The 13264-nt window shown below is 35.4% G+C and overlaps 2 protein-coding genes across 2 annotated transcripts; one reads left to right on the top strand and one right to left on the bottom strand.

The window, feature by feature from the left end:
- Positions 1–5564: 5564 nt before the first annotated feature.
- On the bottom strand, positions 5565–6058 carry LOC108972726 (collectin-12-like). Its single transcript, XM_018939464.1, has 2 exons — positions 6011–6058; positions 5565–5948 (listed from the first exon to the last, which is right to left on the bottom strand). Exons 1-2 carry the CDS (start codon positions 6039–6041, stop codon positions 5647–5649), a joined length of 333 nt encoding a protein of 110 aa, XP_018795009.1. The 5' UTR covers positions 6042–6058; the 3' UTR covers positions 5565–5646.
- Positions 6059–6378: 320 nt separating this feature from the next.
- On the top strand, positions 6379–7064 carry LOC108972724 (collagen alpha-1(I) chain-like). Its single transcript, XM_018939461.1, has 2 exons — positions 6379–6407; positions 6481–7064. Exons 1-2 carry the CDS (start codon positions 6380–6382, stop codon positions 6900–6902), a joined length of 450 nt encoding a protein of 149 aa, XP_018795006.1. The 5' UTR covers position 6379; the 3' UTR covers positions 6903–7064.
- The last annotated feature ends 6200 nt before the right edge of the window (positions 7065–13264 follow it).

Raw genomic sequence — 13264 nt, 5'->3', positions numbered from 1 at the left:
TGGTCTTCTATGTAGATGTTATCCAAAAATCTAAAAACATAAAATCAAATTTTGAATTTATCTTATTGTCTGAAACTCTCTCGAAGACTACACTATAAAACATGGTCCATTCTGATTACATTTAGACCACATTAAAACTGAAAAAATACTCTACCTTTCCAGGAAAAAGCTTAAAATGAAATCCCAAATTCGAGATACGAAATCAGCAACAACGGCAGAAATTTTATTTGTTTAAATAATAGTAAAATAAATATCCTATAAAATTGTATATTTGTATGCAATTTTTTCCATGGCACTCTCCGACCCGAAATGGGAATATATCGTCTCAAAAGTAATAAAATTTATTGCGAGTTCATTATTCTGAGAGGCTCATTCGATTTAAAAATCTTTCACAAATTTAATTTATTTTGGTAAGACTATTAAATATTTTGAGCCCAAGAATTTTCGGAACTCAATATGGGTTCCATAAATTGCTTTTCATAAATTCAGTCACTTTCGATTAATTATTAAAAATTAGTTTGGTAAACTCTACCAACGAATTTCCAGACTCTGCGGAAGTGGATGGAAGATTAATATGACGGCAGTTTTCCACAAGCTGACAACCTTCTTTATAATACTTAAGCTCTCAATAATGTAAGCTTGCAAAAGTACTTATAAAAAATTTCCAGAATGATTTAAGTATTTTGTGTCTGAAAAAACATTTGCCACATACTTCTGATGCCCAGTGTTTATTTAGATATGGCTATGACCATGCAATTTTCATTAAAGCGCTGCTTTGCTTTCTATAACTACTTTGCGATTTGGTAGACTTATTTTTTGATTCGAAACAAAACAAGCGTATTTCGTTGATTTTATTGAGCTACACATTCAAACCAAAACGCCAACTTGGCTGGCAATCGTAAAAAACAGCAAACAATTTTTAATTATGCAAAGTTTCTGGTTGCTACATTTCTTTTTGTTGTTGTTGCTTATTTTTAATTCTTTATTGCCTTTTTCATTTCATCTGTTTTTGTTGGAAGAAATCTCCGCTCGATACACTTAGTTCAGCCTGCTTGGCTCAATTGCTACAAACGAACACATAGTAAATACATACGGCACTCGTTGGCTATCCGAGTTTGAGCCTCCTTAATGAGGTAGAAATGTGAACTGTTTCGAAGTTAAAGTAGAAATAAGGGAAATTAGTGTAGTTGAAGGACGTTAGTTACAAGCAGATGCAGGAAACTCGAAAGCATAACACTTACGAAAACTCAAATTAGATTTTCTCCATAAGTTTAAGTTGATTTGAAAGTATGTAAGAACATTTTAACGAAATAACAATATGCAACAATGTTTGGAATTGTATTTTTAATATCAGATTATTCGAACTCATGCTTGGTTTGGTTGAGAAATAAGTTGATGGTGCGATAAGTTGTTGAAATAATTGTATTGTTATTACTGTAATGCGAAAAGTATAATAGTTAACCAAAGGGATATTGGTCTAGAATCTGGTCAGAAAATTTCAAACAGGAAAAATAGAGAATAAAGAGATAAATGATTCTGTAGTCGGTATAATGAATAGCGATATAAACAGCAGAATTATAGTAATTTGCGAAATCAGTTAGAATTCAATAGTTAGTTCAATAATATCATATATACGTTAACATAAATAACGTCAGATGGCATGGCTACATGTCAATTACATAAAATCTTTAACGTCGTACCCATCTAGATGAACACAAGTATTAGCGCACACATGTTGGTTTACTACCATTCCTAGAAATCAAAGATATAGACTTAGAAATGAAACGCCGATTTTAGAGCGAACTAGAACATTTTCTTATAAGGAATCTCTGCTCTGAACTGCCAAATTTAACATTTTTTATTTGGCGAGATATCTTCAAGAAATTTTGCACACATTATCGTCCGAAACAACTACGCAATTTCCGAAGAAATTGCTCAAAATTAATCTCTATAGCAAATGTCTGTCATATAAACTTACCGATTAAAATCAAGATGTTTAAGAAACTTTTTGTATTTGTACTAGCTTCGGTGCAACCGAAGTTAACGAATTTTCTTATTTATTTACAATTAACTGCTACTTAATTTGAAATATTAGATTATTAAAAAATAATTTCCCTGATCAAGAAGTATTAAATTTCAAAGACTTTTTTTAATTAACTTTAATTGGTCAATTTAAATTAGATTTTCTCAGGTAATGAGTCATCAAAAATAAATTAAAACAAGAAAAAACTTTAACTTCGGTGCACCCTTCACAGGTGCATTCCTTTTAGTAACTGTGTGTTCAGTTTATACGGAAGCTATATGCCATAGTAATCCGATTTGAACAATTTTGTCGAAGATTACATTTTTCCCTTAGGAAATAATCTATACGAAATTTCGTGAATATATCTTGTCAAACCAGGACTAGATTTCGATAGTTCAGTTTGTATGACAGCTATATGCTATAGTAAGCTGATCTGCACAATTTTTTCAGAGATTACATTGTTGTCCTAGAAAATAACTTGTGCCAACTTTGGTGAATATACATTGTCAAATGTGAAAGCTTTCAATACCAGAACCTGATTCCGATCGTTCAGTTTGTAACGCAGCTATAAGTTATAGTGGTCCGATATCGGCAGTTCCGGCAAATGGGCAGCTTCTTCATGCGAAAATGACGTTTGCAAAATTTTAAAACGATATCTTAAAAACTGAGGGATTAGTTTGTATATATACAGACAGACGGACATCTCTAAATCGACTCAACATCCTGATCATTTATATATATCTTTTATCTCTCACGCTTCCTTCCGGGTGTTACAAACTTCATGACAAACTTAATATACCCTTTTCAGGGTATAATTAATCATTTGCTTTAAATTGTAGCTAAGTTAATTTATTAAGAAATGTATATGAGAGTTCAACATTCTTGAAAGAATTAATTTGCAATGTGGTGCAATATTTTTTATGACTCGCGTTCTTTTTATCTTTATCAGCTCACTTGCGACCTCCATCTAGGCGAGTCATCAATAACGGCAATTCGAGTTTCAATATAGCAAATTATGTTGCCACACTTTAGCAACATTCAGACGGCACTTTTTTTTATAGATGAAAGAATATTCTCTCCAAGCATGTATATGTGTATATGTGTAAATACATATGTATATGACAGGAAGAATTTGATGTCTTAATAAGGAGTACAACCACACCATACAATTTACATGCACACATACATAACATCAAGTGTATTTGTATATAAACACCCAGTATCTTAAAGCCATAAACTAGATTTGATTATCTGGTCAAGCCAACACTTTGCGCATAAACGCACATACACCCACGCTCTATAACTCTAGCTACCTTTTTAGTGCCTCGTTAAAAGTCACCTCGTCTAATTTTATTGCACAAAAGACCTTTAAGTACCCACTTTTTATTACAACTACAAGAGCGGCGCATTAATGACACAGAAGAGCGGAAATCGAGAAGGCAATCAAATTGCCATAAGCAAACTGATCATATGACAATCGTCTGGACAGTTCGCTGCGAGTGTACGAGTATAGAGACCACTCGTTTTACGAGCGACGACTTGCGCTTATCATCGCCGTCGTAAAAGAAACTAAAACTTCGTACAAATTAATTGGAGCAAATCCACAACCTACGAGCGTTAACAATGTCTTTCACCTGTTTCATTCGACAACAGCATCAGCGGTAATCAAACGAGAACACTATCATATAAAAACGATTAAATTCATTGATCTCTTGGTTGGTGAAATGCGTCTCTTTGAATATTGGCCATAATCTGGATGTGTGTAATGGTGTTATTTGACCTTTAGTAACCCTTGGAGCAAAGATTAAATGTCACCGACTAAACCTTGTCGCTACAATGTTTTAAAGCCTTAAAAAACTACTATACATAAAAGTCTTCGATTTGCGAAACATTGAAGAGTAGCAAACGAACAAGCAACTGGTATAATTTAAATGCCGAAGAGAAAAGAAAAAAAGAAAATAAAAACTGTGGAGTTACAACAGTTTTACTGAAAAATAAAGATCCACAATTTACAGAATAAGATAGAATTCGAACGGCCCCGTAAATTAATATTTTTCGGTCAATATAACCTAGCTTGAAACACCGAATTATCATTAAGTTGATCGGTTTAAATATTTTAAACAACATTTGTGCTACTAGTTTAAAAACATACCTTCGGATAGTGTCGATATTTTTTGCCTTCAAACTTTTCTTTTCGCTGTTTGATCTAAGGACTCGTGGATTATCTAAATGAACAAGTCCATATCCAATCCAACTCAATTAAGTCTCGTGCAGTAACTGCATATGTATCCTCTGAGTAGCCTAAGAACATCCGTTTGAAGGCAAGCTAAAGTGAGAAAGCGAAACATTCTTTATACAGGGTTGTGCGCTAAAAAACGCCCGCAATGAAAAATGTCCAACAGCCTCGGATGAGAGACCTCTGATTTAGGGAGCTATATCAACCAATAAATTGAGAAAAGTAAATGGAAAATTACCCGTATACCTCATTAAAATATTAGCGGCCAGCGATTATTGATGTTGAAAGAAATATTGACTAAATATAGGTATTTAGATATTGTAAAAAAAAAACTTGCCCGATACTTTAGCGAAATTGGATTTACCACGTATTTTTTATCTGTTGTATGGTTACGTTCCTAAGCACTCAACAATGTTAAGCAAGGAGGTTATGTATAATGTCAAAAAAGTATTACCACACCCATCACAATGTTCAGATATAAATCCGATGGAGCATTTGTGGGCAGATATAGAAGCTGAACTAATAAAAACACATATACATAATATAACATAATTTATTACAGATATTCAAGTCATCTGGTTAAATATTCCTGAAGAAGTAAATATAATATTGCTAAATTCCATGAATAGGAGAGTTCAGGTTGTTATTAATGCCAAAGGATATCTTACAGAATATTAAAGGTATTAATTTTGTAAATAATTTACGATGACTTTTGTTAGGGATATTGTATATTTAAATATACTCCACAGCATCGGTGGTCCCAGTTGTTTTCTGTGGACTATCCTTATATATAAAAATCAAGTGTCACGTTGTTTGTCCCCGATGGACTCCTAAACTTCTGAACCGATTTTAGTAAAATTTAGCACACTGCACCCACTTCGAGGCAACTTAAAAGATAGGATGGTGACAAACATTCGTAAATAAAATATACAGTGAGAGCTCTATTAAGCGGTCAACTCCTTTAACTGGACAGAAAGACTGGTAACCAGACATTGAGAAAGCAGCCTTAAATTCGTTATTTTTTCCAATATAATTTATTTGTATAAACAAATTCAAAATTAAATCTTAACTGCAATCCTTTGAATTCCCATAACGACAAAACGGTTTCACCTTTATTGAATAGTTATATTCCAAATACATCCACTAGTGGATGTGGAGCTTAGGGCTTTTAAGCAAACTTCGCTGGACAAGACGATATACAATTTCCAAGCATAAAATGACCAAACCTAAACATAATTTTTGAGTTCCATTACTGAAATAAAATTTCGGAATAGAAATCGAAAAACCTATCATTTCCGATGGTATTTTAATTTATTTTCATACAATATATTTTATAAGCACTATGTTACTTCTAAGTCCAATAAAATACCAAAAATAATTTAATTATTTATGTTCCAGTTGGACCTGTGGGTCCTATCGGTCCGGTTGGGCCGTCAGGACCACGCGCACCAACATAACCACGCGGGCCACGTAAACCTGGTGCACCTGGTGGTCCTACTGGACCCGGGCTGCCTGTGTGACCACGTCGACCAGTTGATCCTGGCTGACCGACCAAACCAGAACGTCCCTCTGAACCACGCTCACCCTTTTCACCTTTTGGTCCTGGGGGACCGGGTAAGCCCGGCGGACCTGGCGGGCCTGGTGGACCGACTTGCGTAACGAAATTGGCAGCAGCCAAAGCGATGAGTCCTACGAAAGATAATGAATGAACAAATTAACGCTATTTTATTGAAGTTAATTGTATATTTTACCAAAACAGACGAACAGTATTAACAGTTTCATGGCAAATTAGCGTTTGACGCCAAAACGGAGCGTGAATGCCTATTTTATATATTCGGCAATTTTGCTGATTTATATTCGTATTTTATGGGTTTACTGCTCCATAGACTTGAAATGTTAATATACTACATATCAATCAATCAATTGGGTGAACTAACGGTCTATGGCTCGTAAAAATTCCGTTATTATAAATTAGAAATATGCAAATGTGCGTGCTTTATTAGCTGATCTACTAATAAAAATTGCATAACTTAACATTTTTTTCATTTCGCACTAATTTTAACCCTTCTATATAAACTTGCGGATGGCACACCTTAAACTCAGTTAAACTTTGGAAAACAATGCATATCACAACTTGTGCACTCAGCGGTAAATAAAATTTAACTAGGAGGTTCTTTGATATTCATATCTTGTTTCTTTAAATTTACTCTTTGCTCCTTAGCCTTAATTCTTCTGGTTGTGATCGCCTTACCCACTACCATAGGTAAGCGCCGCTTAAGTTCAGCAGACAACCTTAATGAGCAACGTGCTCTTCTTGGCGGCCGTCAGCCATCAATAGTGTACTCCCAACCTCAGTGCGTTTGTGCACCTGGACCGCCGGGTCCAATCGGACCACCAGGGCAGACGGGATTGCAAGGTAATCGTGGTGACAAGGGAGACGATGGCTTACCTGGACCGCCAGGACCGCCGGGACCAACTGGACAACGAGGCTTGCCCGGTAGACCAGGTATTCCCGGTCCAATTGGACCGCCTGGTCCACGTGGCAGACGTGGTTTCCCTGGCGAACGAGGCCCAGCCGGCCCAACTGGTCCAACGGGGCCCACAGGACCAACCGGACCTGCCGCAGCAGCCGCTGGTCGTTAGTTGGAGACACGTACGGGGGATCTACATGCAGCTTTGGCGGATTATGACATATACGTCGGAGAAGAGGACGAGGATATTGACCATGATGAAGATGAAGAGTATTTTGATGAGAGAAAACGAAAGTGACCATTTTTAAATGAAATGAAAACAATGATAGTCTAGTACACTAAAATTATATGAATAAATTATTTTGAGAAAAGTACTACAATAAGCTTGAGATTTCAATAGTTTCAAAACTGCTTTCTCTTTCTGAAGCATCAATACCTTCTTTGAGTATTCTACCCACTCGAGGGTGATTAATCAGGAAAGCTCACAGTAGCTTATATCAAGCTTTTCTTGGAAATATCTTTATAGCGGATAAATTGCTTTACAATCATATTCTTCACTAGAAATATTGTGGTAGGCTTTTTCGGTATCAAGGAAGGAGTCTACTATGAGTTCTTCACACTGAAGAATCGAATCTAACATTTTAAAAATCGTATATGAGACCTAATCGACAAGACTGATAGATTAAAAATAATCGTAGAGGTTCTTCACAGTTCTCATTAGATATAATATGATGGTTAGGCCTAATTTGCCCGATATGTCTTGCAAAGTTCATCTTAGTACTCTTAGCGTGTTGCAAAAGTTAATTTTGTTATAAAATAAATGAAGTGTGGGACTATTAGAGCATTTTTCCCGACCTCACAATTTGCATAAATTATTTCATTTAATTAAAATAATTAGGCTCAGCCTAGCTCAATGACTAGTAAACCCCATATGTACATAAGCGTCTGTGTTCATTACTGAAGGAGACATGAACGGTCTTTTATTAATTTTGCACTGGGCACCGTTTTTTGTAAACACACCAACCATTTTTATATGGCTGCGCTTTGGTCTATATTCAAAAATAAATTATGAAAATTGCTCTAGTATAATTGGATGGCATTCCAACTAGTGAATAGTTGGAAGACCAACAGACCGTCTCGAATAGCACATAGTAGGCAATAATTGGTGAGCTAAATGACTTGCTCAACATAGAAGCAGAAAGCTGTACTTGAAATGGTTACTGCCGTAACCGGAATAAAATCGGACAATGATGTAGAAGTCGCCCAGAAGGTAGAAGATAGTCACCACTCATTGACGTAATGACACATACATACGAACGACAGTGAAGAGGACAGGTGCTCTACAACGCAGTAGTGGCTAAGGCTATTAGTTCATTTTCTCGTACTAAAAAATGTTTTAGTTTTTTTTTCGTTCTCGGCGTAATGCAGACATTTACGGAGTGTGCTTTGAAGTGTTGTGCAAGCTTTGTGTTGTTGATTCAGTGACTTAAATACCGAGTTCATGCAAGAATAGTACATAAGATAAAGCTTTTATCGCTGTGGTTAAGCACTGCGTCGATTGAGTTTATTACTGACACGTTGTGGATCTACTCTGACACAACATTTCTGAGGTTAAAATTTAATTTTTTTTTTTGTGGAGCTCGATTAGGTATGTAAATTTAACACTGAACTATGTAAATATTTTATTGTCTAAATATATAAGTATATTTAATTTTTATTGTATAAATTGGGTAAAAAAACTTAATTTAAATAAAACTTTTTTAACCATAAAATGTCTACATCTTCTTACAACCTCAATTTCGGATCATTCCATCCGTGTTAATATTGGAGCGACTGGTTTCCCCTATTCCCATGCATTGCTTTAAAGCATTGTGCAATTTTATTTGGTTTACAGTTTTCTCAGAATTTCATAAATTCGTCTTGTTTATTCATTGTAGTTGTATAAGCAAAAAATGTTTAATAACAGAGGGCCGTTTTTTATCTAATATATTATTTAGTTATACCATAAGTAACATCGAAAGTTCAAGCCGTTATAAAAATTAAACTATGATTAATTTTTTTAGAAAAGTTAGTTATGTTTAATAATGTCTAATATATAAAATTTCCATGTCACAATGTTAGTTACCCTATTCCTCCGAAACGGTTTTACCGATTTTTACTAAATTTTATAGGGTTGATCAATTTAAAAAAATTTGTTTTTCTTAATTTTTGGACGAAATGTTTTGTTTTTATACTTTTACAATGTGGCATGAAAAAATACATACAACCCTAAAGAATTATTTTTTTATCACTAACCCCTATTTTTTATATCCATTTTAGTTATTTAATAAATTTTCATCCCGTTCGACAACTGATCAATTATAGAGTACTACCATAGTCATAGAGCTGCAGGAGAGGAGGGCTGGCAAAAGAGGAAGCAGTAGGTCAAATTAGCTCTACAGGACCCCATTGAAGACTTATCGATTAATATAACAGCTGCTAACAGAAGAGAGCAGGTAAGGGCACACATATATAACACTGGAGCAGGACAGAGCTGATACACTGATGCGACAGGCACACATAAAAATTGGGCGGGGCTAACTGCAGGCTGCGGCTGAAAGAAACCGCCAAAAGGTGCTTCCGCTACTTTTGACCAGGGCACTTAACCTGGTACTGCAAAGGGCCCGATAGAAGAGGAAAAGCTGCTTGCATAAAATGCGGCCAACCAGGTCACAAATTGAAAGAGTGCACAAAGGCACAAAGCCTCCTTCATGCTGCCTTTGCTTAGAGACTAAACACGAAAAAGCTGACCATACCGCGGGCTCCGCAAAATGTTCGGTATATAGGAACTACCGAAGCAAATGAAGATCCTACAAGCCAGAAGGCATGGCAGGCTCAATAAATAATTTGAAAGTCTTGGAGGATTACACTGGCAACGATCATCACTACATCTCTTTCATAATCGACATCGGAAGAAACACTTACTAGCACAGAAAAAATACTGGAACACGAAACTGGAATATAGCCCACAATTCTTAATAAAACAAAAGCCTGTCAATAATCAATGCCAAAGGCTTTCCACAGCAAACATATTGCAGCAGTTTACTGGTGGACTGAAAATATTGCCCAGCTCAGCCGCACTTGCTTTCGCAGATCCTAATCAAAATTCCTGATACAGAAAAAGATCCAGTATTATACGAAGTGATGAAAACCAATATGGTTCATTGACCTTGCGGACACCACCATCCCACTTCATATCAATCAATGTTGAGCATTGCAGTTTGGTGTAATCGGTCAAATACCTTTGGAAGTGCGTCACCAAAGAAAGCAATATAACAGTTATTGGCCTTGACCGCGATGAGATCAGAAATTATCAAATGGATCGATACATGAACTGCAATGGAGCGCTTTATAGGATATTTACTTTTGCATTCATGAACCCTTTCTGACTGTTGTGCATCCTGCAGTTCATATGGAGAAGGCCAAAGTGTGTATTTCAACCCAGAGAATACAGTACAGCGAACGGAAACACCGCCAACAACAAAATTGTATTCACGAATTTCGTCAGTGATCTGTTTGCTTACACAGAAAACAAGGCCAAGCAGTATATGGACATTCAGGTGTGTTCTCAACTAATGCATTAAGATGAATTTACACAATCCACCCGAAAAACGACGATTGTTTCTTTCTGTTGCTATTGATTAATGTTATTTAATGTAATGAAATGATAATTGCTGAAACATAATAATCGCTGGAATCAAATGATGGACGATGCGATAGCTACTTCTCATACCACTGAAGTTCGCACACTTTTTGATCTGCGTCAATTATTGTCTATGAACAAAAATTACATTGCCGAGAACATTTTACATCGTATTCGCTTAGAATTGGAAATGTGCAATCTTGACAATGAAGACGAAGCCGTGAATTATCCAGTGGAATTTCTAAATTCTTTTTAGAGGCTTGGTATGCCGCCGCATCATTTACGTCTCAAAGCTGAATCTGCCATTATTATGTTTCGCAATCTTCATGCGCCGAAACTGTTTAATGGAACCCGACTGATTGTGATGCAGCTATCGAATACAAGGGGCCGAATGCTTGATTCTACGAATCTTTGTGTTCCAACGATTTCCCCTTTCAGTTCAAACCTATTCAGTTTAAAGGGAAAATTGCATTTGAAATAACAATCAACAGGACACAAGGATAGTCGCTAGAAGTGTATGGCATAAATCTGGAAATGCCATTTTTTTCACACGGCCTGCTATACGTGAAGTGTTCATAAGTTCGAACCCATCTTCTCTATACATTTACGCACCTGAACAGAAACCAAAAAAAGAGTTGTTTATCAAGATTCACTACATTGAAAAAAAATCTATAAAAGTCGCAAATAAATTATATAAACACAAAATATAGTACATTCATCACATAATTTTACGCAAGACAAGCCCTAAAATAGTTCCAACGTTGGCCAATATAAGCCTGTGCTGCTTCTATTTGCATTGACTGCGGTACTATATGTTTTAAGGCTCGCCAAATTTTTGTGGGGTAATTGAAAGACCATTTTTTCCAACTTTGACCACAAAATAGGTCCAATCGATTCAAATCTTGGCTTTCAGACGGTCAATCCTCGTCAGCTATGAAACGAGGATTATTGCTTTTAAGACAATGCTGTAAATTTTTTGCCTTGTGTGCTGGAGATAATCTTGCTGGATTACCACCGAAGAGAGTATAGCTAAACCATGCCCTCTTTCTCAGAGAAGGGTAAAACTCGCGAGGAAGACAACTTAGTTCCGTTTGTAGATGTTTTGGAAAAATATCATTATTGCGATAAGGACACATTCTCGAAGTATTAAGTGTTACAAATTTCAATAGAGTTTCTACCAAACTTGTGTAAAACAATCACAATTTTCTTTAGATCGAACCTACATTGTGCTTCATTGTTTTCTGCGAAGTTGTTCTCGCTGTATTTATAGTAAAATTTGTAACAATTTATCTCAAGACTTAGTTATAGCACTAAGTGTATTTGAAAGATCAAGCGTTCTTATGCCTCTGAAAGTCTAAATATTTTATATAACCCCCGCGATACGTATTATTAAGAGAATACAAAAAATGTTAGATATAGTATATAGGCTTCTGATTTGTATATTTTAGGTAAAGAAATTCTGCACATAGTCGAGTAGTACTCCACCACCTTGAAAACATATCGCACTACAACCAAAGAGTTATTGTTGAATGTCAGTTCACTGATCTAAGCTGATATCTTCAGAATGAGCGATACTTTAGGTCAATGAAATCTAGGTATAAAAAATCGTAATCCACTTCAAAGTCCAATAAGATTGTGTAAATCATATTAATTGTTTCCACTTAAATACTAGTGGACATATTGGGTCTAATTTAGAATCTGTGATATACAAACAAGTAAGAAAGCCCTAAGTGCGGGTGCAACCGAACATTTTATACTTTTAAAACTTGCAAGAATCAAACCTTAAGGAATCGGAACCGAAATAATATTACATCTACACGCATGTAACTCATACACAGATCGACATATTCGGCATAAGGTTTGCTAGAAGAACAAAAATCAATACATGTACTTAACGGGGCATCTCGAAAGCATATAATTTATAGAATACTAACTGTATTGCCGTGCCGATTGCCTGTGGAAACTCCACATTGTTCATAACTTACTGTATATAGAATACTATCTAGTTTGCCATATATCGTAAGCTATGAGCTGTCACTTCAACCGTTTGGCAGTGCAGTTTTCATTTCAATAAAAACTTCGAAGAGGCAACATATCCCATTGGCACATATGCCGACGGCATTTTCATTTCGATAATATGAAATTTAGAAGAGCGAGTATTAATATGGATAACACAACATTATAAAAATAAAGAGCCCGAAATTCTTAATTTCATTTTACATTTTAAAAATAACATTTTTGCAAAAAATTAATATTGTAAATTTACAGAAAAACAAGAAAAAACGTTAACTTCGGTTGCACCGAAGCTAAATACCCTTCACAGGTGCATTTATGTTAGCAACTTTATGTTCAGTTTGTATGGAAGCTATATGCTATAGTGAGCCGATCTGAACAATTTTTTTCGGAGATTACATTGTTGCCTTAGGAAATTATCTATACCAAATTTCGTGAATATGTCTTGTCAAATGTGAAAGTTTTCCATACAAGAACTTGATTCCGATGGTTCAGTTTGTATGGAAGCTATATGCTATAGTTAACCGATCTGAACAATTTTTTCGGATATTATATTGTTGACTTAGAAAATTATCTATACCAAATTTTGTGAATATATCTTGTTAAACGTGAAAGTTTTCCATACAAGAACTTGATTCCGATCGTTCAGTTTATATGACAGCTATATGCTATAATGAGCCGATCTGAACAATTTCTTTGGAGATTACATTGTTGCCTTAGAAAATTATCTATACCAAATTTCGTGAATATATCTTGTTAAACGTGAAAGTTTTCCATACAAGAACTTGATTCCGATCGTTCAGTTTATATGACAGCTATATGCTATAGTGAGCCGATCT

The sequence above is a fragment of the Bactrocera latifrons genome, unplaced genomic scaffold (assembly GCF_001853355.1).
Source record: "Bactrocera latifrons isolate USDA-ARS-PBARC rearing strain unplaced genomic scaffold, ASM185335v1 scaffold_42, whole genome shotgun sequence".
In the NCBI taxonomy this organism is placed as follows: Eukaryota; Metazoa; Arthropoda; class Insecta; order Diptera; family Tephritidae; genus Bactrocera; species Bactrocera latifrons.
The sequence above is the reverse complement of the archived record's forward strand: the minus strand, read 5'-3'. Positions and strand labels throughout refer to the sequence as shown.

Coding starts and splice junctions, on each gene's coding strand:
- LOC108972726 (XM_018939464.1), bottom strand. CDS start 6,041: ATGAAACTGTTAATACTGTTCGTCTGTTTTG. Junction 5,949..6,010: donor AATACTGTTCGTCTGTTTTG/GTAAAATATACA, acceptor TATCTTTCGTAG/GACTCATCGCTTTGGCTGCT.
- LOC108972724 (XM_018939461.1), top strand. CDS start 6,380: ATGCATATCACAACTTGTGCACTCAGCG. Junction 6,408..6,480: donor CACAACTTGTGCACTCAGCG/GTAAATAAAATT, acceptor TTTGCTCCTTAG/CCTTAATTCTTCTGGTTGTG.